The 25049-nt window shown below is 41.1% G+C and overlaps 2 protein-coding genes across 3 annotated transcripts in view; both read right to left on the bottom strand.

Moving 5' to 3' along the window:
* The window catches only part of LOC127573139 (succinate--CoA ligase [ADP-forming] subunit beta, mitochondrial-like), a 79818-nt gene extending 70843 nt beyond the window's left edge, over positions 1–8975 (bottom strand). The window contains exon 1 of the mRNA XM_052021070.1: positions 8840–8975. Within this exon, the coding sequence (XP_051877030.1) occupies positions 8840–8911 (72 nt within the window). The 5' untranslated portion in view covers positions 8912–8975. The remainder of the gene's footprint in view (positions 1–8839) is intronic.
* A 216-nt stretch (positions 8976–9191) lies between these two features.
* Positions 9192–23732, bottom strand: taf9 (TAF9 RNA polymerase II, TATA box binding protein (TBP)-associated factor). Of its 2 annotated transcripts, none has more exons than XM_052021085.1 (7): positions 23670–23732; positions 20863–20944; positions 20045–20181; positions 19823–19957; positions 19653–19737; positions 17640–17753; positions 9192–14632 (listed from the first exon to the last, which is right to left on the bottom strand). In XM_052021085.1, the coding sequence occupies exons 1-7, from the start codon at positions 23703–23705 to the stop codon at positions 14460–14462; spliced, it is 762 nt and encodes a 253-aa protein (XP_051877045.1). In that variant the 5' UTR covers positions 23706–23732; the 3' UTR covers positions 9192–14459. The 2 variants fall into 2 exon arrangements, with proteins under 2 accessions (XP_051877045.1, XP_051877047.1); XM_052021087.1 differs by having other exon boundaries at positions 23580–23697.
* Between the last annotated feature and the right edge of the window lie 1317 nt (positions 23733–25049).

The following is a 25049-nucleotide window of genomic DNA, read 5'->3' as shown; positions in this document are numbered from 1 at the left end:
TAATTTTTCTTTCAAAATGTCTTCTATGGTAATTTTGCTGGACTGTACAACTGATCATAGGATTTGTGCGCAAAAATTTTACAACATACTATTGCCAAGATCCTCTACCAGTTACACAACTGAGTGACATGGAAATATTTTGCAATTTCTTCATCAGTGCTGAGTCAAAAACTGCACTTGGATAACCTATTTAACTTAGCTAAACACTCATAGCACTCAGAAGAACATAATACACAAAAAAAATCACCAGCTACAAACTTAGCCACATTTACAAAACCCAAATCCCATAGAACAGGACCTTTAGTTGACCAGCACCAGTTCTTAAAGAAGATTTCTGTAGCTTTCAACTGGAGTGCTCTGCATCATACCTGAGGAAGGACACATTGGCTTTGGAGAGAATGTGGAGTAGATTTCACAGAAACATATTGGACTTGAGGTTAAATTATAAGAGGTCACATACCCTGGAAAGGTTGTGGGATTTTGACTGAAGTCTGCAAGATATGAGGGAAAATGGACAGGAAAACTTCCTTAGGTTGGGTAGACAGAATCCACTCTTGTTTATTAGGGACTAAAGGGCATGGTACAACAATCAATATGCAAATTGTCTGACTAGGAAAGGGGTCAAACCAGGTGATCAAAATTTCAGTGGGAACAGTCACATAGATTGGGAGAGGCCATTTGAGGTTAAATCCATCCTCTAGCACATAGGAGTCTATTAAAGGCCAGCTGGTTAGAGTTCAGGACTAGCATGTTCCTGGGGACCTTGGATGCCAAGGTATTGTAAGTTTAGTCAAGAAGAAAAAGAAAGTACATGTAAGGTTTAGGAAGCTGACTTCATAAAAGGCCCTTGAAGAACAGAAAGGAAAAGAACTTAAACAAGGAATTAGGAGGGCTGAAGAGACCATGAAATGTCCTTGTTAAGTAGGATTAACAATTATCTCAAGGCATTTTATATGTATATTAAAAGTGCAGGAGAAGGGAAAGGGGAGATCCACTCAAGGACAGAGAGGGGAATTTATGCATGGAGCCAGAGGAAGTGGGTGAGTTCCTAAATGAGTATTCCACATCAGTATTCACCAAGGAAAAGGACATGAATGTTAGTGAGATCAGGTAGGGGTATGCTGATATTCTAGGGCATGTCAATTTTAAGGAGGTAGTGGTGTTGGGTGTATTGTAAAACAATAAGGCGGATAAATCCCCATGGCCTGATGGAATCTATCCCAGGAAAATGAAAGAGGCAAGGGAGGAGTTGCTGGAGCCTTGGAAGAGACCTTTGTATCTTGTTTGGCCACAGGCAAGGTCACAAAAGACTGGAGAACAGCCAAAGTTGTTCCTTTTTTTAAGAAAGGCAGCAGGGGTAATCCAGAAAATTACAGGCTGATGCGCTTTACCTCAGTGGCAGGGAAGTTACTGGAGAAGATTCTTAGGTACAGTATTTACTTGCATTTGGAAAAGCATGGATTTATTAGGGACGGTCAGTATGGCTTAGTGCAGGGGAGGTCCTGCCTCACAAATTTGATAGTTTTTTTTAAGGAAGTGACAAAGATGATTGGCAGGGTTAGGGCAATGGATGTTGTCTGCATGGACTTCAGTAAGCCATTTGGCAAGGTCCCTCATGGTCCAGAAGGTTACATCCTATGGGATCCATGGCAAATTAGCAAGAGTCATGGAGTTGTACAGCACGGAAAGAGGCCCTACAGCACAACACATCTATGCCGACTAAGTTGCTTCCCTGAGCTAGTCCATTTGCCTGCATTAGGCCCATATCCCTCTAAACCTTTCCTATCCATGTACCTGTCCAAATGTCCTTTAAATGCTGTAATTGTTCCTGCCTCTACCACTTCCTCTGACAACTCACTCAATATACCATCAATGTGAAAAACTTGCCCCTCAAGACCTCTTTAAATCTATCCCCTCTCACCTTAAACCTATGCCCTTTAGCTTTCAACTCCACTACCCTGGGAAAAAGATTATGACCATCCACCTTAACTATGCCCCTCGTGATTTTATAAACCTCTATGTCACCCCTCAGCCTTCTTTGCTCCAGGTAAAACAGTCACAGCTTATCGGTCTTTCCTTATAACTTGAGCACTCCAGTTCTAACAACATCCTTGTGAATCTGTTCTGCACCCTCTCCAACTTAATCTCATCCTTTCTATAGTGTGGCAACCAGAAGTGCACAATACTCCAAGCGGTCTTACCAACATCATGTTCAGCTGTAACAAAGCATCCCAACTCAAATACTCAATGCCCTGATCAATGAAGACAAACGTGCCATGCGCCTTCTTCTCCACCCTGTCTAATTGTGTTGCCACTTTCAGGGAACAACGTGCATCTACCCCAGGTCTCTCTGTTCTACAAAACTCCCCAGGGCCTGGCCACTCACTCTGTATTTCCTGCCCTGGTTTAACTTCCAAAAATGCATCACTTCACCCTTGTCTTAACTAAATTCTATTTATAATTTCTTTCCCAGCTGATCTAGATCCTGTTGTAAACTTAGGCAACCTTCTTCACTGTCCACTACATCAATTATGGTGTCATCTGTAAACTTACTAATCGTGCCACCTAATTCTCATTCAAAGTATTAACATATATGACATAGAACAGTGGACCCAGCACCAATCCATACAGCATAGCACAACTCACAGGGCTCCAATCAGAAAAACAACACTCTACTATCAAGTTCTGACTCTTTCCACCTAGCCAATTTTGTATCTAATTGGTTAACTCACTCTGGATCCCATGTGAAATCACCTTCCAGACCAGCCTACCATGTGGGACCTTGTCAAAGGCCTTGCTAAGGTCCATGTAGACAATGTCTATCGCCCTGCCCTGCTCTTGCGCAGCTCTTCATAAAACTCAATCAAGTTTGTGAGATATGATTTCCCACACACAAAGCAATACTGACTATTCAGTTTACCATTGGTTTGGTCATAGAAAGCAGGTGGTAGTGGTGGAGGGGTGTTTCTCTGACTGGAGGTCTGTGACCAGTGGTGTTCTGCAAGGATCCGAGCTGGGACCTCTGTTGTTTGTGATAAATATAAATGATTTGGACTAAAATTGGCGGAGTTGTCGACAGTAAGGTTGTCAAAAGATTCAGCAGGATAGTTGGAATTCTGGGTGGAGAAATGGCAGATGGAGTTTAATCTGGTCAAGTATGAAGTGACGCATTTTTGATGTCAAATGCAAGAGGAACATATACAGTAAATAGTAGGACCCTTAGGAACATTAATATACAGAGGAATCTTGGGGTACAATAGCTACCTGTAGGTGGCAACACAAATGGATACGTTGGTTAAAAAAAAGAACATTAAGCAATGCTTGCCTTCATTGGTCGTAGCACTGAGTATAATAGTTGGCAAGTCATGTTGCTGGTATATAAACTTTGGTTAGGCCACACTTGGAGTAATGTGGACAGTGCTGTTCACTACACCATAGGACGTTGTGGAGGCTTTGGAGGGGGTGCAGAAGAGGTTCACCATGATGTTGCCTAGAATGGAGTGTATTAGCTACAAGGAGAGGTTGGACAAACTTGGATTGTTTTCTCTGGAGCTTCAATGATCTGATAGAAGTATATAAAATTATGAGAGGCATAGGTAGGGTAGATAGAGTCTTTTCTCCACCCCCCCCCCCACCCCCACCCCCACCCCAGGAGGAAATGTCAAATACTAGAGGGCATAGGATTAAGGTGAGAGGGGAGAACAAAGACGTGCAGGGGAAGTTTTCTCCCCCTCACACAGAGCGGTAGGTCCTGGAACATCCTGCCAAAGGCGCTGGAAAAGCCGATCCAATAGCAACGTTTAAGAGATGTTTAGTTAGATACATAAACTGGCAGGGAATAGAGGGAAATTGATGATGTGCAGACAGATGGGATTAGTTTAGATCGGCCTGTTTCCAAGCTGTATCTCTTTATAACTACTGGAAACTGGGATTAGTAGAGAGTGATACCTAATGGCTGAAATAGATATGGCCTATATGAATCTATTGCTCAAAAATGATGGAAGCTGTTGTCAACGGTGCTTTCAAGTGGCACATATGCACCAATAACCTAATCACTGATGCCCAGTTTGCGTTTTGCCATGACTTCATCACAGATCTCACCACAGCCTTAATATTAGCATGGACCAAAGAGCTGAATATCAGAGATAAAGTGAGAATGACTGTCCTTGACATCAAGGAACCCTGGTAAAACTGAAGTCAATGGACACCAAAAGGGAAAATATTTCATGGAGTCAAGCATTGCACAAAGAAAGATGGTTGTGGGTGTCAGCGGTGAATCATCTCAGCCCAAGACATCAATGCAGGAATTCCTCAGGACAGTCTTAGACCCATTTTCAGTTGCTTCATCAATGACCTTCCTTCCATCATACTGTCAGAAGTGGAAATGTATTGGTTTATTATTGTCACTTGTACCGAGGTACAGTGAAAAACTTGTCTTGCATACCAATTGTACAGGTCAATTCATTACACAATGCAGTTACATTGAGTTAGCACAGAGTGCATTGAGGCAGTACAGGTAAAAACAATAACAGTAGAATAAAGTGTCACAGCTACAGAGGAAATGCAGTGCAGGTAGGCAATAAGGTGCAAGGTCACAACAAGGTAGATCATGAGGTCAAGAGTCCATCTCATTGTATAAGGGAACCGTTCAATAGTCTTTATCACAGTGCGATAGAAGCTGTCCTTGAGCCTGGTGGTATCTGCCCTCAGGCTCCTCTATCTTCTGCCTGATGGGAGAGAAGAGAGAATGACCTGGGTGGGTGGGGTCTTTAATTAAGCTGGCTGCTTCACCAAGGCAGCGAGAGGTAAAGACAGAGTCCATAGAGGGGAGGCTGGTTTCTGTGATGCGTTGGGCTGTTTCCACAACGCTCTGCAGTTTAATGCGGTCCTGGGCAGAGCAGTTGCCATACCAAGCTGTGATACATCCAGATAAGATGCTTTCTATGGTGCATCAATAAAAGTTGGTGAGTGTCAAAGGGGACATACCGAATTTCTTTAGCCCCCTGAGGAAGTAGAGGCGCTGGTGAGCTTTCTTGGCCGTGGCGTCTACGTGATTGGACCAGGACAGGCTATTGGTGATGTTCACTCCTAGGAACTTGAAGCTCTCAACCTCAGCACCATTGATGTAGACAGGTGCATGTACACCACCCCCTTTCCTGAAGTCAATGACCAGCTCTTTTGTTTTGTTGACATTAAGGGAAAGGTTGTTGTCATGACACCATGTCACTAAGCTCTCTATTTCCTTCCTGTACTCCGACTCATCATTATTTGAGATATGGCCTACTACAGTGGTATCATTGATTGACTGGACTAATCAAATATGCAAGTGTTTCATGGAAGAAGAATTTATAGAGTGTATTACGGATTGTTTCATAGAGTAACAGATGTAACAGACCCTACCTGATAACAGGCTCTTTAGATTTGGTCATGTGTAACAAGGTAGGATTAAAAAAAATGCGTTTAAGGATCCCCTAGCAAACAGTGATCATGACATAGTAGAATTCTGGATGCAGTTTGAGGGTGAACACTAAAGGTCTTAACCAATGTCCTCAACATAAATAAGGGCAATTATAAAGGTATAAAGATGAAGTGGTCTGGAGTGGATTGAATAAAAAGGCTAAGGAATAGAACTTTACAAGCAGCAGTGAGAGACCAAAAAGCTAATTGGGGGGAGAGAAACATAATGAAAGAAAACTGGCAAGTAATATCAATACAAACAGCAAGAGCTTCTGTTGAAATATAAAAAGAAAAGGGGTAGCATAGGTAAGTGTGGGACCTCGAGAGAGCAAGACGATGGAATTAATGAGAAACAAGGAAATGATAGCTAGATCCAATCAATACCTTGCATCAGTCTTCAAGGCGGAGAGTATTGCAAGTATCCCAGAGATATCTGATAGGCTAGTTTCAAACAGTATGGAAGGATTCACAACAATTATTATCGCGAGGGACAATGTATCCGGAAAAACTAATGGGAGTAAAGGCAGACAAGTCAGAGGGTTTTAAAAGAAGTGACTGAAGAAATAGTAGAGCCATTTGTTGAAAATTTTCCAAAACTCACTTAGTTCTGGGAAGGTACCAGGGGATTGGAACACCACAGATGTGACTCCATTGTTCAAGAAAGGAGGAAGACAAAAAGGTACCAAAAGGCCTGTTAGCTTAACATCCTTTTTTTTGGCAAGACTGATGTCTGAAATCAAGGAAGAAGTCAAGCTTGTCATTTAGGGAAGCTTAAAGTAATCAAACCAAGTCAACATGATCTTATGAAAGGTAATTGTGTTTGACAAATTTGCTAGAATTCTTCGAGGATGTAACAAGGAGAGTCAGAGGGGAACCTGCTGATATAGTGCATTTGGATTTTCAAAAGTCGTCAAGTACCACATAAAAAGCTGGTGCAAAAGGTAAGAGCTCATGGCATTGGGGAGGCGTGCCAGCATGGATTGAAGATTGTTTGCCATGTGACAACCAGAATTGGAATAAACAAGTCCTTTTTTAGGCTGAAAATAGGGGAGTGCCCCAAGGATCAGTTCTTAGCTACCAATTATTTACAATTTTTATTAATGACCTGGATCAGGAGGTAGAATGTAAGATATCCAAGTTTAATGATAACACCAAAATAAGTGGGAGGTCGTGTTGCGATGAGGATATTTGGACTCTGCAAAAGGATATAGATCGGTTGAGGACTGCATGAAAACTTAACAAATAGAGTTTAATGTGGGAAAGTGTGAGGTCAAATGTTTTGGTAAGTGAAATCTAAAGGCAAGCTGTTATCTAAACACAGAAAGATTTCAGATGAACAATGTACAGAGGGAACTAGGAGTTCCGGTGCATGAATCACAAAAGGTTAGCAGGCGGGAGGTTCAGCAAGTGGTTAGGACGGCAAATGTGACTTTATGATTGGATGCCTGTGCTTAGTGTTCCACAAGGACTGATGCCGGGACCTTGCTATTTGTGATGTTTTGGATGTCGGTGCAGGGGGCAAGATCAGAAAGTTTGCAGATGTCATTAAGATTGGTGGAGTTGTTGACAGTGTGATACTGAAATGTTCTGAGAAATGGCATAGAAAAGTACAGCACAGGAAATAATGTCTGTGCTGGCCACGATGACAAATTAGTCCCATCTGGCTGCAAATGATCCATATCCCTTCATTTCCTGCATGTTCATGTACCTGCCTAAATACCTCTTCAATGTCCCTATTTGTATCTGCTTACAGCAACCCCCACCTTCCGGCAGTACATTCCAGATAACTAACGCTCTATGTGTAAAACAAACTTGCCTCACACATCTCCTTTACACCTTCCTCCTCTCACCTTAAAACTGTCCCCTCTACTATTTGAGGTTGTGGCATTGATGGTTGAAGACACGGCCAGCAAGGGATAATCAAAAAGCCAGAATGAAGAACTGCAAGAATCTCAGAGGATTATTGGTGCTGATATTAATCTAAGATGGGGAGAGGTCCACAAAGTAATTTGAAAGAAGGCAATAACTTCAAACTGGGTTGCACTGACTCCTGGATTAAACAAGAATCAGTGTAAGTCAGCAAGCAGCAGCGACAGAAGAACTTATTGTGGGTTTTGGATGACAAGTTTCTGAAGATTAGAATATGGGATACAAGGCAAAAGTGTTTTGAAGTAGTCAGTTCTGGAGGAAACAAAGGTACAAATGAGAGTTTCAACGCAAACAAAAGGGTAAGAGTTTTATAATCAAGGTAATGCCATACCACTGGGTATTTCAGCACAGGGCAAACTAAGAGATTCAAGCTGCTAGAATCTGGAGCAAAAAACAAACTGCTGGAAGATAAGGAATAAAAGATGAGGAGCGGCACTGGCGAGTTGGGAAGGGAGCATGCACAGGGAAAGTATCTGGAGTGCATGCTAGAAGAGGGGAAGGGGGCAGAAGAAAGGACATGAGCCTGCAGGATAAAAAAAAAGGTGGGCACTAATAACCAAAGTGCAGGGGATACCAGCAATGCGCCTTGTGGGGCGTGGGATGGGGGTTAGGAGGACAGGGTGGGAAGAGGAGCATACATACCAGAGATTAAGGGGTGGATGGGATCAAAGATATTGAAGTCTGGGTACACAGGAATGAAGGCAGGCACAGAGCAGCAAGATAGTTGGGGAGAACAGGAGGGAGAGAAAAGAACAAGATTGGAGAAAACTGAAGCAGGATCTAACAAGAAGGGGAAAGAGACTGTTCAAAGATGGCCAAACAAGGCGTGAAGATAGGTTTGCACAAGCATGGATGGAGGGCAGAGAAACACACACCTAAAGGAGAATGCACAGGCAGGAAAGGAAGGCAAAGAGGGGCCAGCAACAACAAAGGGGTAACAGTGTGCCAGTCTGGAGGGAGGAGGGAAGAGGGGAAACACACCAGATGAAGGATGGGGAAGGACGCCAGTGAGCAGATGTGAGATGCCAATGAGCAGAAGACTTGGGGGGGGGGGTGGAGGGAGGTAGTTAAGAATTCCTGTTACTTCTTGCCCCCAACAATGACCCAGATGCACTGACATCCCCAATGTCAATGCAGTGTGATTACTGGTGGAGGCAAGGAGTAGAAATTCTGGTTGGGGGTCAGAATGTGAATGGATGGAAGTGGGAGGGTTGGGGAGTAGGCAAGTAGGGAGGGGTAGTGAGGGGAGAGGTCGGTGAGACAGGGTGGTAGGGGAGGGGGAGGACAGGGTGGTGGGGTGGGCGGAAGAGCAGGGTGAGGAGGGCTGCAGTGGCGGCCGCACCGCAAACGCCGCCCGTCCGCGCTCTGGCCAATGATCGCCGTGTCGCGCAACTGCTAGTTTCTCCACACCCAGGCCCGGAGTCCAGCAGCCCCTTCCTTTATCGGCACTCACCCTGGAGACGCGACAAGCCGCGGATCTTCCGTTTGACCCGAGCCAGAGCCGGGAGAGGACACAGGCGGCCATGGCAGTCTGAATGGGAGGCACTGCGCATGCGCCCCCCGGCCCGGCCGCGCCTGCTGGGTAATCCGGGCGGCGCTCCCTGCTGCGGGACTCCAGCTGGGCACAGGGCGGCGGCCGTGCTGGCTACAGGGTCAGGTAGTAATGCTGGGGATCGTCTAGAAACAATGCGAAATGACAAGCGGTATTTGCTTATTGCATTTTTAAAAACAGACACTGCAAGACTATTTAAAATATGTATTATAATTAGAAAATAGTTGTAAGAGAGCAAACCATATGTCAAAACCTCTCTTTAAATGGGACTCTTCAACGTAATACAATTAATTCCAGCATTCTTCCCATCCCTGCTTATGTACATTTTTCAGAAGCTGATTTTATATAAAGAGTGACGAAAATAAAGTCTTCATATGATGTGAAATTAATGATTAACACCTTGTAGACCTCACGAGCAAAAATTAGTTGTGCTGAGAGACAAGAGGCTGCGGATGCTGGAATCTAGAGCAACAATTTGCTGGAGGAACTAAGCGGGTCGTACAGCATCTGTGGGAGGAAAGGAATTGTCGATGTTTCAGGTCGAAAGCCTGCAGCAGGACTGAGAGGGGAGATGACCAGTATAAAGAGAAGGGGAGCCCGAGGTGATTGGTGAGGGTGAAAGATGACGTGCAGGTTCTGCCAGGTAGGGAAGGAGAGGCGGGATAGAATTGGGAGACAGTAGCAGATGGATGATAGATGGAGGCAAACAAAGAGGGAAAAAATGAGAGGCGGATGGAGCGAGGTGGGGGAGGGTAGTTAGGGTTGGAGACAGCTGCTAGAGGGAGGTAAGGAGAAGCACAAAGGGCTACCAGGGCTGGAATCTAATAAGTGAAGATGGGTACCATTAGAGGAGACTGAATGGCAGGGTGGTTTTAAGTTAATCAATTTACAAAGTTACATAAAACAAAGCTACCTTTAAATATGAATAGCTCCCCAAGAATGGCAATTCACTTTCTACAAGGGAAAAACAGCACCCTACGATCAAATCAACTGTTCATCATCTTTAGTGTTACTGCAAGTATCATTACTCAGATTGGTCATTGCTTCCAGTACATCTTTTATTGAACACAAGACATTCTCAAAGTAAAGAGCGATGTCTGGTACAACAATCTATCAAGGCCATACTAAGGAGCATTCACAGTCATATGTATTGTTAGCTACCTGCTGAGTATTTCTAGCATTTTCCATTTTCATTTGAGATTTCCAACACCTGCAAATTTTTGCTTTTAGAAACTATTACCATTGAGATCACAAATACTGAGTGCCAAATAAATTTTCTAACTGTATTTGTCAAAGTTATTAAATGGCATTATTAGATACTCATGTCAAAGTTTAGTAATGTCAACAGATATTATTTACTTCTGATATTATACAACTATTTACGTACAGAGACAGATGCAGTTATAAAGTTAACCAAATATAAACCTACCCATTTTTGTTTCATCATCTAAGACTAAAATCTTCTAGTATCTCCACAATTGTTGCATTACCATAGATATCTCGGTAACTTTGAACAGAGAAAACACATCACCTCTCATCTCACCTCAACCAATTCCTTATTCAATAACCACTTGCATCTACATCTTCAACAGAACTTGCCACATCACCTTCATGTTTATCATGTCATGTTTGTCATTAATTTTGAATATACTGTCTAAAACATGGATAACCATGAATCAGACCTGCACTGCCATACCTTGGCTCTATTCCAATGCTGATGTTGTGAGCACTTCTTTCTCTAATTGTATAATAAATGCAGTATGGCAAGATTCCAGGCCAAGTCAACAGGTAGCACTGAATTCTATATCCCTATTCTATATCTGGTTGAAAAAAATTGCTCATCTTCCTCTTGTCCTTTTACTTTAAATTAGTATCTCCTGGTTTTTCACTTCACTTCCAAGAGAAATATCTCCTTCCTATTTATCCAGGGCCTTCATAATGTTACATACCTTAATTAAGTATCCCCTCAAGACTCCTCTGAACCAAGAAAACAACCCAAGCCTCATAGCTACAATCTTCTAGTTATGGTGTCATTTTCGTAAATCTCTACTGCAATCTTCACTGCATTAACATCTTTCCTGTAGTTTGGTGGCCAGAATTATACATACTACTCAAGCTGTGGCTTAACCAGTGTTTTTTGTTAACATTCTGGCATAACCCTATCCTTAATGGAAAGCATGCCATAATGCCCTTATACCCACCTTATTGAAATTTTAAGGATCTACGGGTGTATATTTCATCTGGCCTATAACTGCTAGGGTTATCCCTTTCTTGTATTTTCACTAAAGCTATTGACTCATTGTTTGATATATCGGGTTTGCTATAGTTCAAGGTAGAAAAATGTGCAATGACAGGGCCTGTCAAGAAGGGGCATTGTATACCTTCATTTAGGGTCAGGGAAAATGGTTAAAAAGATAGAATCTTCAGTCTATGTCAATGCACACGGCATTTGTAAAAAGACACACGAGGTAATGACACAAATAGAATTAAGAAGGTAAAATACCTATTACAGAGACAGTATTACAAAATGATAAAGGCTAGGAGGTAAATAGTTCAGGATATGTGTTTTTTTTAAAAGAGATAGTGGAATTTCATAATCTAAGATAAACATAGAAGAGAGACAAAATGGAAAAAGGAAGCAGGGTAACTCTGATACTAAAGAATGGAATACAAGCAGTAGAGATCCTTGCCCAGAAAAGTGGAACCAGTTTGGGTGGAGCTATGAAACAGCAGGGAGTTGGGAGTTTTACAGGCCACTAACCAGTAAAAGTAATGTAGGCCATGATATAAATCAAGAAATTACAGGTGCATGTAAGAACAGAAATGCAATAATCACAGGGGGACTTTAATCTTCATACAGATTGAGCATACCAAATGAGTAATCTTTTATGTATGGAGTATGGAGGATGGATTCATAGAGCGTATAAAGGCTTTTCTAGGTCTGTGTGTTGAGGAACCAATGAGGGAACAGACTATTTCAGATATAATATTCTGCAATGAAAAATGATTAATTGATAATCTGGTACTTAAGGAACCTTCAGGATCAGTGATCATAATAGGATAGTTTTATACAAAAACTGAAAGTGATCTGAAATTAGGGTCTCAGTTCTAAATAAAGCAAACTACAAAGGCACAAGGCTTGTGTTTTCACTGGTAAATTGAGATCACCATTATAAAACGTATGATAGTAAACAAGCAATGGCTAATATTTAAAGAATTAATACATTGTAAGTAATATCATTAAAGGCAAAAAAAAAGAAAAGTGTTCTATTTAATTTTGAATCTCATATTTCCTTACAACACAGGAAACCAGTTGGCCCAAGTCTATGTAGGCTCTATGAAATAGTAATAACCCTACATGGTTATTAACCAAACAATTAGGATGTACACAACTACTCTCCAAAATAATGCCATGGGATTTTCTTTTTACAAGCATCAGAAAGATATTGCGAGGCCTTAGCTTAATATCTTATTTTAAAAAATAAGTTGAAACCTCACAATAATGAAAAACATTCTTGGTACTTCAATGGAGTGGAATTCAAGAATATGTACAGAAAATGTCACAAATAACCTCTTAAAATATTTTTTGGGAAAAAGCTTGCTTAGAAAGGTTATTTTTCTTGTGAAAACACAGTGAATGGCAGGGTCCTGGCAGAGGAGTAGTGCATAACAGAGAGACTTAGTGGTACAAGTATAGAGTTCCTTAACAGAGGTAACACAGGTTGACAAGGTGGTAAAGAAGGCATGTGGCTTCATCGGACAGGGCATTGAGTACAAGAATTAGGATATCATGTTACAGCTGTACAACATGTTGATGAGACCACACCAAGAATATTGTGTGCAGTTCTGGTCCCCATACTAAAGGATGTGATTAAGCTGGAGAGGGTGCAGAAAAGATTCACAAGGATGTTGCTGTGACCGGAGGGCTTGCGTTACAAGGAGACTAGATATGCTGGGACTGTTTTCCCTGGAGTGAACGAGGCTCCGGGGTGACTATATATTAAATCAGGAGGGTGGATGGTCACAATCTTTTTCCCAGGGTAGGGGAGTCTAAAACTAGAGGACATAGGTTTAAGATGAGAGGGGAAAGACTTAAAGGTGACATGTTGTCAAGCTTCTCACACGGAGGGTGGTGGAGACAATGGAACAAGCTGCCAGAGGAAGTGGTAGAGGTGGGTACAATTACATGAAAAAGATATTTGGACAGGTAGATGGATAGGAAAGGTTTAGAGAGATATGAGCCAAATGGTACTAAATCAGGAAGACACCTTGGTTAGCATTGATGAGTTGGGCCAAAGGGCCTGTTTCCATGCTGTATAGCTCTGTGATGATTAAGAATTACTCAATCACATTTCTATCCTGGACATTGTAGGAAACAAAGTTAATTAAGCTTTGATAAAATAGATAATTAAGACGCATGGAAATGTTAACTGGCAACTTTGGTTCACTGTTTGGGGCACAGGGACATGCTCTATTCTGTATTTAGCTTTGCATTATACTGAAGATTGGTGACCAAAGGAAAAACAATGTCCAATCATTGAGCATCTTTTAGCTATATGATAGTGGAGGGGATACAAAAACATTATTAATTAGTATATGATAGATCATTTCAAAGGGTTTCCAAACAATATCTTAATTTCAAAACAATTTTGCCTTAAGATTTAAGTTAAATCTCAATACAAAAGAAATTCAGAACATAACCGCTACTGTAGTTTGCTCAAATCAGCAAGAAACCTGTATTACTTTGTAGAATAAGTTTCTTTTTATATTAAAATATAACTAGACAATGAACTGTAAACTAGCCTTTAACAGAAATCCAAAAATATTTCTAATGTTATATGAAACTAGGCTCTTAAGTAATAAAACTCTACATCGGATTCACACTGGAATATAATTTGCTTTACCAAGTAGAGATGACAAACCAAATGGCTGTTTCACTAAAGACTGATTCACTGTACAATAATATTGTATCATGATACAACTGGAACAAGTAAATAAGTCTATAAAATATCAGAAAATGTAAACTTACTTTACAAAATGAACAAATGTGAATTTGATTCCTGCAATATTGCCAAAAGACACAAAAATGTAGATAACAATTTGCACAAATAAAAAGGGAAAAAACAAACCAAAATAATGCGGATTCAGTGCCCAGAATGATTTTGGTAAGTGCAGAAATGGTTTCCACATTAAAAATAATTTAATACAGAAAATGATAACGAAAATAAAATAGAAATAAGCTATGGCAAGTAGTGACCTGGGGTTTTGGTTGATGATGGTTTAACCAGTACTGCAATGGCACTTGAAATTAAATGGAGGAGCATCCTTACCATATTCTAAATGTTGCATTGGCAAAATAAACTGCATTAGCTTAACATTATTGAACGTATCCCTCAGCCCATACAAACTGATGACCTGCAAGTAACCCCAAACTGAAGTCTGCAGATCATCTTGAGCTCCTGAGTTTCAAAATATTAGCTTTATTTTGAAAGTAACTTTGCAAGGTGGGTTATATCCATTTTTAGGAAGCATCATAGTCATCATCATCTTCGTGTTTCCGTTTCAATGGGTTTAACTCAGTGGTGTTACTCGGGTTTGAGACCATATTTGTTGTGATAAGAATATTCTTTGAGCCAATCAGAGATGGATTTATCAGCACATTTTGGACTGAAGTTGTTGAAGAGATCCCTGTGGCTGCAAGATAAAGTGCAATATTTAGAAAATCGATCTAAGAAAAGCACATTTACAGAAAGCAAAGAAACAAAAGCATCAATTTGATTATATATTTATCAGTGGAGTTAAATTTATTTTTTGACCCAAGCAGAAATCTTGTGACATTGGAGCAAAACATCTCCATTTTAATTCTTGTATGTTGATATTGCAGTCTTGAAAGATATACTTGAGAAAATACATGCAAATCATTCATGACATAAGTGGTCTGTAAACCCAATCAACTAATAGTCTAAATTGTTTGCTAATAAAGAATAGATGATTGCTCAAAAAAAAACTAGAGCTAGTTTAGCCTTAAGAACAAGATTGTCCATCAACGCCACCCCAATTCTCCTGTGACCTACCTTCACTAGGGGTAATTTACAGTATTCAGTTACTCCATCAGCATGTTCTTGTAATGTGGGAGGAAACCAAAGTATGCAGGGGAAACCTATATGGTCACAGGGAGAATGTGCAATCCCCACACAAAGAGCATCTGTGGCCAAGATCAAACCCAGGTCACTGGAGCTATCTGGCAGCAGCAGTAACTTCTGCATCACTGAAGACACAGAAAATCTCCCAGAAATAGTGGAAGACTACAGATCTGGAACAAACAAGCATCCCAAAGAAATTAACATCAGTTAAAAAAAAATTGTAATGATGACCTGCATCCCAAGGTTTCAAGAGAGTTCCCAATTGATCTAGTGATTTAACGATTTTCAAAATTCCATAGATTCTAGAATAGTTCCCACAGATTCAAAGGTAGTAAATGCAACCATACTATTTTAGAAAGGAGAGAGAGTAAACAAGGAACAAAGACCAATTGCCTGAGTAGGAGTGAAATACAAGTATGTAATAATAGTACACTCAGAAAATAATAATAGGATTAGAAAGAGTCAATATAGATTTATAAATGGGAAATCACATTCAACAAATTGGTTAAAGTTTCTCTAAGGTAGATCAGATAAAGACAAACTAGTTGATGTGAAGCATTTCAAATTTCAGATGGCCCTTGATAGGGTGCCACACAAGACAATTAAACAAAATTAAAGCAGACAGAATATTATGGGTAATACATTGGCATAGATTAACGATTGATTAATGGTCAGAAAGCAGAACAGGAATAAATGGGTCATTTTTGGGTTGGGAGTCAATGACTAATGGAGTAGCATGGGGATCATTGCTGAGGCCCAAGCTATTTTGGTCTCTGTACCCAAGTAGTACATACTTGTGATAGATGGAGTGCAGTGAAGACTCACCACTGATTCCTGGGATGACAAGTTTGTTATAGAGGAGAGACGAAGCAGACTGGGCCTATACTCTCCAGAGTTTGGAAGCATGAGAAGAATCCCACAGAAGCACAGATATAGTTTTCCCCTGACTGGGATATCCAGAATTAGGGATCACAGTCTCAAATTAAGAGATCGCCACATTCAGGACAGAGGTAAGAAGGAACGTCTTCACCCAGACAGATGTGGAAGTTCGTTCACCGAATATATTCGAGACTAATATCAGATATTAAGGGAATCAAGTGATACTGGTTCGTGCAGGAAAATGGCACTGAGGTAGAAGATTTCAATGAATTAACAGAACAGGTACGAGGGGTTGAATGGCCTACTTCTATTCTTATTTCAGCTCTAAACCTGCCTTGCAAACAACTGAGAATTTAGACAAACAAAAATAAAATTCACCCCAAACTGATAAACCATTCAATATGCTGACTATATTTGCTGTTGGCAGCATTAGTATTGTCTGAATTAGCTGTAAGGACAAAAACTATTAGGATAGAAAGAGTAATGGAACTCACAGTAGAAGGATACGTCTGTGCTACTAAAATGTAGTATTTCAACACTGCACATAATTTTTTAAAAAAAACTTCATTCATTGATAAATGATTTAATTGTGGTTTTACTATTTACTGTTGGGTCACAGACATCACTGGAAAAGTATTTTTTTGTCCACTCATGGTCAAATAAACATTTTTCTGCAGGATCTTTCAGGTCCTTTCCAGGATGCCCCAAAGTACAAGTACTTTATTGGAAGTGAAGCACAAGTCTAGCCATTTTAAGAAATAGAGGGACCAATAAATGCACTGCAAACTTCCAGCTAGCATAGACTCAGTGGGTTGAATGCTATATCATAAAAGAACACAAGTGGAATGCTAAAACAGAAGTACTACATTTTAGGTAAGACGTTGTGTTTGAGATAAATAGGATTAGTGTAGCTGAACAAAAAGGATGTGGTGGGCTGAAGAGCCTGTTTCTGTGCTGAAGAAGTCTATGATAAACCAAAATGCCTATTTACTTGCACTTTTAGGCAAATTCTCCAAGCTTTCAGGTTTCACCAACCCCCTGAAGAACACCAGAAAAATGGCCTAATCATCCACATTATTTGCTGATTACAGAACCCTACTTTTGCAATTTGGCTGCCACAACAAATGACCATAATGCTTAAAATAAACTGAAATGTTTACAGAATGCAAGGGCAGTAGAAAAATACTAATTCTTTTAACAATATGGTGGGTAGAAGTAGAAAAAAGATAAATTATGTTTACGCCCAATCTCTAAATAAATGCAAGGCATTCATTTTTCATGCGGCATATTTTCATAATAATTTATACTATGGGAGACCATTCAGCCCATCGAGTCTAAGCTGGCTCACAAAATATTTCCATCAATCCCACCCCTTGACTTGTAACTTATTCCCTCAGATGCCCATTGACTCCACTAATTCTCCCAGCAGGAGTCAATTAACCTACCAGCACATCTTTGGTATACAAGAGGAAATAAGAGCACCTGGGGAAGAGTCAAGTGGTCACTGGGAGAATCTGCAAACTCCATGTAGACAGTACTTGTGGTCAGTAGGTCACTGGTGCTGTGTAACAGCAGCATGAATGTACTAGATTGATCCATCATACTTAGTGCCACTGAATAGCACTGCCTGCTATGAATTACCAATTACATTCTTCTAATTCACAAGTTTTCAACTTTACCTGGTTTAACTGTAGCTTGTGAAGAAGGGATCTGTACTGTAAATCTCTGTCCAGCTAATGATGCAGGAGTTCCAACTTTTGCAGTTACTGCCACTGTTTGTGATGAAGGTGTACCTGCAAAATCAATTTTAATAAATCCCAGATATGTAGAAATACACTCAACTTCTGAGTAAGTTTTATGAAAACATTTACATCTTATATTCACTGCAACATTCTATTAAGTCAACAATATGATCAAAAAGGCAAAAGAAGCCACAAACTTTTGAAAGGAGAATCTGTAATGAGAAGTGTTTATTTATATTTGAAGTACACAGGAAACATAGATAATAAATGGGCATCTTGTTTCTTTTTCCTCCTATATAAAATATGCTGCTGATTGGTCACAATCTATCCATCTTTCCAAATGACAAATGAAGCAGCTAAAATAGATAAAGCAAAATATAGGCAGCATTTAACACACATTCCAAATTGCCTCATGAATCACTTTCTTTGCCACAAGAAATCAAGGAACTCTCACAGCTGATGCTAGGTAGATAATTCCAGGATTTTGACCCAGTGATGATATATTTCCAAGCAGTTCACAGAAACTTTACTTGAGCTGGGGTAGACAGGTTATTTTGAAGAAAGGTTGGCTAGCTAGACTCGTATTGGTTGCTATGGTTAGCCCCCCAAGTATCTCATGGATGTCCAGTTTTGATATGCTGAATCTATTCTAAAAATAGCATTTTTAGTATGGTGATAAAAATATTCAACTTGATGTACACATTCCTTAGCGTGAAAACAGTCCTTTGCCTCAATATGGTGGCCACTCCTATCAATATTGTCATGGACACAAGCATCACCAACAGGTAGTAAGTGAAGTACATTTTGTTTCTGTTGGTTCTTCCAAAGTGTGGCTCAGGTGATGTTAAAAAAAAAGCAGAGTGCAAATTAAACTAATCTCAACTGCAAAATTGAAATTGGGTGTGTACAAAATATCAGAAATCCTTCCTTACTCTAAACGGCTCATAATAGTGTAGTCTGCATCAATATGTAGCTGCTTTCGTAGCCATGCTTGATACCTGTCATTCATGTGCATCATTTAAAACTTGTTAGAACTAAACTGTTAAATTAATTATGCAATTCTGCAATAAAACCAGTCTTCTACACCTGCAATTGTAAGGGATATTAAGAATTATAACTATAGCTGAGGGCTATGGGTAAGTAGTTATTGAAAGGGTGCACCAGTCTCACGGGAAATTAATAGTTATTCACGTAACTCAAGAAGTAAAACAAGTACTTAAGGGAACTGACACCTGTATTCTCACCATTAACATCACCTAGTCTCAGACCTGAAATGTTAACTATTTCTCTTTCCACAGATGCTGCTTGGCCTGCTGAATCTTTTCAGCATTTTGTTTTTATTTCAGATTTCTAGTATCTGCAGGTTTTTTTAAAATTATTTTCATTATAAGTACTAATATTGTTTAGGAACATATACCAGTCAAGTCATTCAACTTCTAAACAGGCCATTCAACCAACTGTGTCCACACCATCCATCAAACATCCTTCTACACTAATCCCATTTTTTCCTCTTGCATCCCCACCAATTCCTCCATCCCCCCCACTCCAATTTTCCTGCTTTACAGTATTTACAATTTACAGTAGCCATTTAACCTACCCACCAGCATGTCTTTGGCACGTGGGAGGAAATCGCAATGCTAAAGGAAAATCCACATGGTCACATGGAGGATGTGCTAAATGCAACACAGTTATGGGCTGATCAAACATTTGCACCTTTTTTCTCCTTAAAGCAAAGCTAAATGGGTTGCATTGGCCATGTAATAACACATCAGTTACTTTTATGTAGAAGGAACACCAGCACTAGAACCCATGACACAGTGACAATCCACAATGCTACTACAGGGTGGGAATTCCCTCTGTGGTACTTTTTAAATAAAATGATCATTCTTGCTTAGGTTCAGATAGATACAGTTAATGATGAATCGCTAATGCTGCAAGATTGTAACTTACCCAGTGTTGGTGTGCTGGGTCGACTGGTTACACAAGCTCCAACACTTAATCTAGGTACAGTTATTCTTCCAGCAGATGATGTCACCTTCAATGTTGGGGAATATAAAATTAGGTCAGATGTGCAAAGCTGTATCAGTATCAGCTCTAAAAGATACCACATCCATTCATACCTTCTTGTGCACTGACTTCAATTTGTAGTTCGGAGCTGTTAAACAGTATCTGTCTGGAGGTAGCCTAGGCCCAGCATATGGTTTTATCAATGGTAATGGGTTTTGATTCTTCTGTCGAGCAATTTCCAGCAGAAACTACAGAGACAATGAAAATTTTAAATTTTAATTAATTTAGTTCTACTTATAACCATAAACAAAATCTTTTTATTGATCAATACTTACATCTCTAGGAGGAGGGGATGTAAACGAATGGTCCATTCGACACTGAATAGCCAGCCTTACATCATCCGCATCAACACTTGCCTTTTTGGCATGACTAGAATAAATTTTAGCATCTTCCAATATTGTAGTAACATAACCTGAAAATTACAGAAATATCCAATGACTTCTTCCCATCTTTTGCTGGAGATCACATGATCTCACTCCCTGGGGTAAGGAAAAAGTGGGATTAGAGGAGAAGGTGAGAGGGCAGAGGGGTGAAAATAAGGGGAGCCAGACAACTGCTGGCTTTAATAGAGGCGGTTTAGTAAATTGATGATCCCTAAAAGATTGGGCTGGAACTAAAAACCTTTTAAGACACCTCTGTTTTAACTTTGAAGATTAAAAAAAATATCCTAATGAATACAAAGTTTGAGAGGTCAGATTCCTGAGTAAAGAGCCTCTGTTGTGGAGTAAGAAAGCTTACTATTTCAACATCCCGAGATGATCGAACCATCCTCCAGATGCCTGAGTCCTGCAAAGCGCCCAAGTAACATTCAGCACCTTGCCATATTCTATTTATTGCCCACGATGTCAGAGTCCCCCTATAATCTCAATAATCCTGTCAATCCCTCACGTCAATTGATATTAAATTACCTTCAACTGCCCCAACCCTGTATTCCTGATGTAGTCTGTCCATCAATCAAACTGACTGGCAGGAACCCTGTTGAAAATTTTCAACTCAGCGGAACCTGCTAAAAATCCATTCACATTTCTTATACAAGTTTTCCACCCTTGTTCTTCTGTAGATTCTGGGTTATAAGAATTGCATATTTACTTACGGTAAGTAAATTCCAGCATTTGATTAATAACTCTTGGTTCATATTCAGTGATACCCATATCCTTTAGAATCTGAGCCATAACCTACAGAAAAAATGAAAGAAACATGAGAGCTCCCCCTAGATTACAATTAACCTTGTATGCAACATCCAGAAGTCCACCAAATGGTATTGTTAAATCCCAAATTGTTAATAAGCCCAGTGAAATCAACACATTGTATTAGTAAAACTAATATTCTCAAAAAAGAACTCTGTTCAATTTGCTACCATAAACACCAAAATATTGATTTGTTATGCAGAGGAAACAGCGTCCACACAAGCAATAAAATCTTCATGGATGGTTGATGGTCGGTGTGGTCTAGGTGGGATGAAGGGCCCGTTTCCACGCTGAATGTCTGACTCTGGATGATCACAACTCCGGTGACCTGGGTCAGATCCTGATCTCCAACACCACCTGTGTGGAGTTTGCTTGTTTTCACAATGACAGCATGGGTTTTCTTTGGATATTCTGGTTTCCCACACATCTAAAGACATGCCAGTTGGTAGGTTAAATGGCAACTCTAAATTGCCCATAGTGTGTCGGTGAGCAGCAGAATCAGAGGAGAATTGACGAGAATGTGGAGAGAATACATTACAGGGAAAACAAGTGGGGAATGGGATTGCTCTGCTAAAGGACATTGTTGGGTAGAGAGTTCCAGGATTTAGATCCAGCAAATATGAAGGAATGATGCGAAAGATCCAAGTCAGGGTGAAGTTTAACAAGGAGAGGAATCTGACATTCCCTTGCACCTGGACCTCTTGTCCTTCTTGGGTAGTACTACTGTGAGATTAGTACAACTATGTCAGGCTGTTTTTTGTTTAGTTTGAGCAACAGCATGCCCTATTTAGACACCAGCCCCAGATACTTATGCAGAGCACTTTGCAAGGTCAGTTGGGATGGACTGGACTGGGACTTTACCGTGTCTGAATTCAGTATCCAGGTGATTTGTCTGCTCTTTCTGTTGCAATAAAATGGTTATGGTACTATGGTACTTCCAAGTGACCTGCTAGGCTAATGCAGAGGACAGTTAAGGGATAACTATATTGCCTCAGATTTTTTTTTTGGGGGGGGGGCAGTTTGCAGTCCTAGGAAATGGCTTGTATCATAATTTTCCCTAATGTAAAGCTGAATCATTTGCATACACGTTAAGAATCGCGAGTTGAAAAATAATTTTATGTTTACTTTTTTCCACGCAAATTCTGTGAAAACAACTTTAATTCCATATCTCAAATTTTTGGGTAGTGATTTGTGAATTTTGTAAGGGCGATTTTCCATAACCATAACACTGTAATGCAGAGGCTGCCTGCATCGGTTAGACTAGGTGAGGACCGCAGATTTCACCCTCTTGTATACCCGGTCAATTTTTACAACAACACAATAGTTTCATGGTTAATTATTAATTAGGACTCTTTCAGAATTTTAAGTGAATTTAAAGACTTAGTTTGCCTACCAGAGGAACAGTGTCTCACATTCCATCTGGATAGTCTACAACCCAACAACATGAACATTGAGTTCTCCAACTTCCAGTAAACCTCACCCCTCTCCCGATCTATCCAGTTCATTCTACACTCACACCAGCCCCCATCACCCTGTTTCTTCCCCCCCTCCATCCATTCCATCTGCCCATCACCTACACACTGCTCCCACTGGGTCCTCTCCCCATTGTTCCCATCTGCCCTGCCCACCTCCCTCATTTGATTCCATGCTCCACCTTCCTCTCCGGTCTGATTGCTTCATCTTCAGCCCTTTGTCATCTCCACCTATCACCTCCTAGCTTCTGTCGCTGTTTGTATTCTCCCCTCCTCCATCTACCTAAAACCCCTCCTCACCTGGATTCACCTATCACTTGCTAACTCTTGCTCCACCCTTTCCCTTCTTATACTGGCGATCTTCCCTCAATCTTTTAGTCTCAATGAAGGGTCTCAACCCAAAACGTCAAGTGTCCAATTCCCTCTGCAGACACAGCCTGACCCGCTGAGTTCCTCCAGCATCTTGTTTTTGCTCCAGATTCCAGCATCTGCTGTCTTGTACGTTCAAGGGCAACATACCTTTTGATATCGTCAGCCATGCGGCACTTGTCCAAGATCAGTTTATTTGTTCTTTTGCACCAAGCTCATCAATTAATCAATCAAATACTAATATTCTTCTTGCCCTCAAACATAAAGTTTAGTTGGAGCAGCCTCTCTACCTCCAATAGACGGACATCTCCCTTTCCTACTGACTTTACTGGGACTCCTATTAGTACCTGCCACCCTTTTTAAATCCTCAATGAAAAAGGATGCAGTGTATTTGTGCACATGACAATACATTCGACTTTGATTCTGCTGGGGATATGACCCACAAGCATTCTTCTTATCGTCAGACTATTCAAAGTCTTGTTTATTGCACTTACTTGCAGCAGCATCACAGGCACATAGTATCAGACAAGCAGAATTCACAAGAAAAATACAAATGAAACATAAATCACCACTGAAGTCAGAACTTCTGGTCGTCTCAGACCTCAGCGCAAAGTGTTGCCACAATCTGGGAGTAACAGTCTCCCCCAGTACCGCACCGTGTGGTCCAGGACTACAGCCACCCAACAGGAGCCCGCCCATGAACAACGCTGCTGCTGGGATCTTGCTTTGGGCGCGCTTTCCACAGGTACTTGATCCTCCTCGCTGCCGAGGCAGGAACGCACCTCACTGAGTGCTTACAGCGTGTCCGAACCGAAAACTCGCCGCGGCGGAGACCTGCGATGCCGCGGCCGCCCCTGAGAGCCAAACCCCACCTGCGCATCCCGCGGAACACTCTTCGGCGCTGCCATCGTTCCCCAGCCGTTCACTTCCGCCAGTGCTGGGCGTCACTTCCTGGAGACGCGCCTGACGTGACGGTGAACGGTTGCTGGGGGCGGGCGCTGTCACTGGTCGTCCCACTGAGTCCAACCTTGTGTTGCCGCTCAGTCTTCATGAACGGTGCTTGGAGCACCAAGGAAAACCAAACAGTGCAAGTTACTGCCACTCTGAAGATTTGATTGGAGAAGTTTATGCATTTATTTTGGGAAGAACAGCTGATGCTGGAAATCTGAACTGGAAAATTAAATGCAGGAGAAAGTGGCCGGGCAGCGTCTGTGAGGACAGGAGCAGAGCCGACGTTTTATATGAAATGCCTTTCGTCAGAAGTCGGCAAGTGAGAAATCAGCATGTTTTATGTTGCAGGGAGATCTCTGGGGACCAGCAGTTAGAGACAGAAAAAGGAAATGGGTTGAAACTGGAAGCTGCGGACATCTGTGGAGAAAACAGTGTGTGGTTCGAGCTTCCAGTCACCCGCCACTTTAATTCTCCACCCTGTCATCAGCCTCCAACATTTCTGGAAACAGTATCCAAAATAAGGAGACACGAGAGACTGCAGAAGCTGGAATCTGGAGTAAAAAACAAACTGCTGGAGGAACCCGGTGGGTCAAGCAGCATCTGTGGAGGCAAAAGGATAGTCGACATTTCGGGTCAAGACCCTGCATCGGGACTGCTCTTCCTCATGAGATCCCCTTCTGGCTTTTTGCTCTCTTACCTGTTAATTTCCAATTGCAGGTGTGATATCAACCTCACCTCTTTAAACTGGCTATCTCCCGTCTCAGTCCTGATGCAGGATTTCCACTTGAAACATCGACAGTTCCTTTCCCCCGACAAATGCTGCTTGACCCACCGAGTTCCTCCAGCAGATTGTTTGTTGCTTCGAATATCCAATATAAGTTCAAGGAACACCTTAGTGAGGAAAGTCAAAAGGAATGCAGATGCTGGAAATCTGAAATAAAAAGTGGGAATGGTGGAGTTCAGCTGGTCAGGCAGCATCTGTGGAAAGACAAACTGGGTTAATATTTTATGTCAAAGACCCTTGCTCAGAGCTCACAGCCAAGGAACATGTTGCAGCCCTCGGGACTTAAATACTGATATCCCCGCTCCCAAATACTTGTCTGTTTCACTTCATTCTCCCCTGTCTCAAACTGCTGCTGTTTAAAGAAATTGTTATTTTGACAACTTCGGTCTACATCTTATCATGGACCTGAGGGGCAACTTCTTCACGCTAGGGATGGTGCATATATTAAATGGGCTGCCAGAGAAAGTAGTTGAGGCAGTTACAACAATAACATTTAAAAGACATTTGGATAAGTACA

This window comes from Pristis pectinata, chromosome 8 (genome assembly GCF_009764475.1).
Source record: "Pristis pectinata isolate sPriPec2 chromosome 8, sPriPec2.1.pri, whole genome shotgun sequence".
NCBI classification, from domain to species: domain Eukaryota; kingdom Metazoa; phylum Chordata; class Chondrichthyes; order Rhinopristiformes; family Pristidae; genus Pristis; species Pristis pectinata.
The sequence above is the reverse complement of the archived record's forward strand: the minus strand, read 5'-3'. Positions and strand labels throughout refer to the sequence as shown.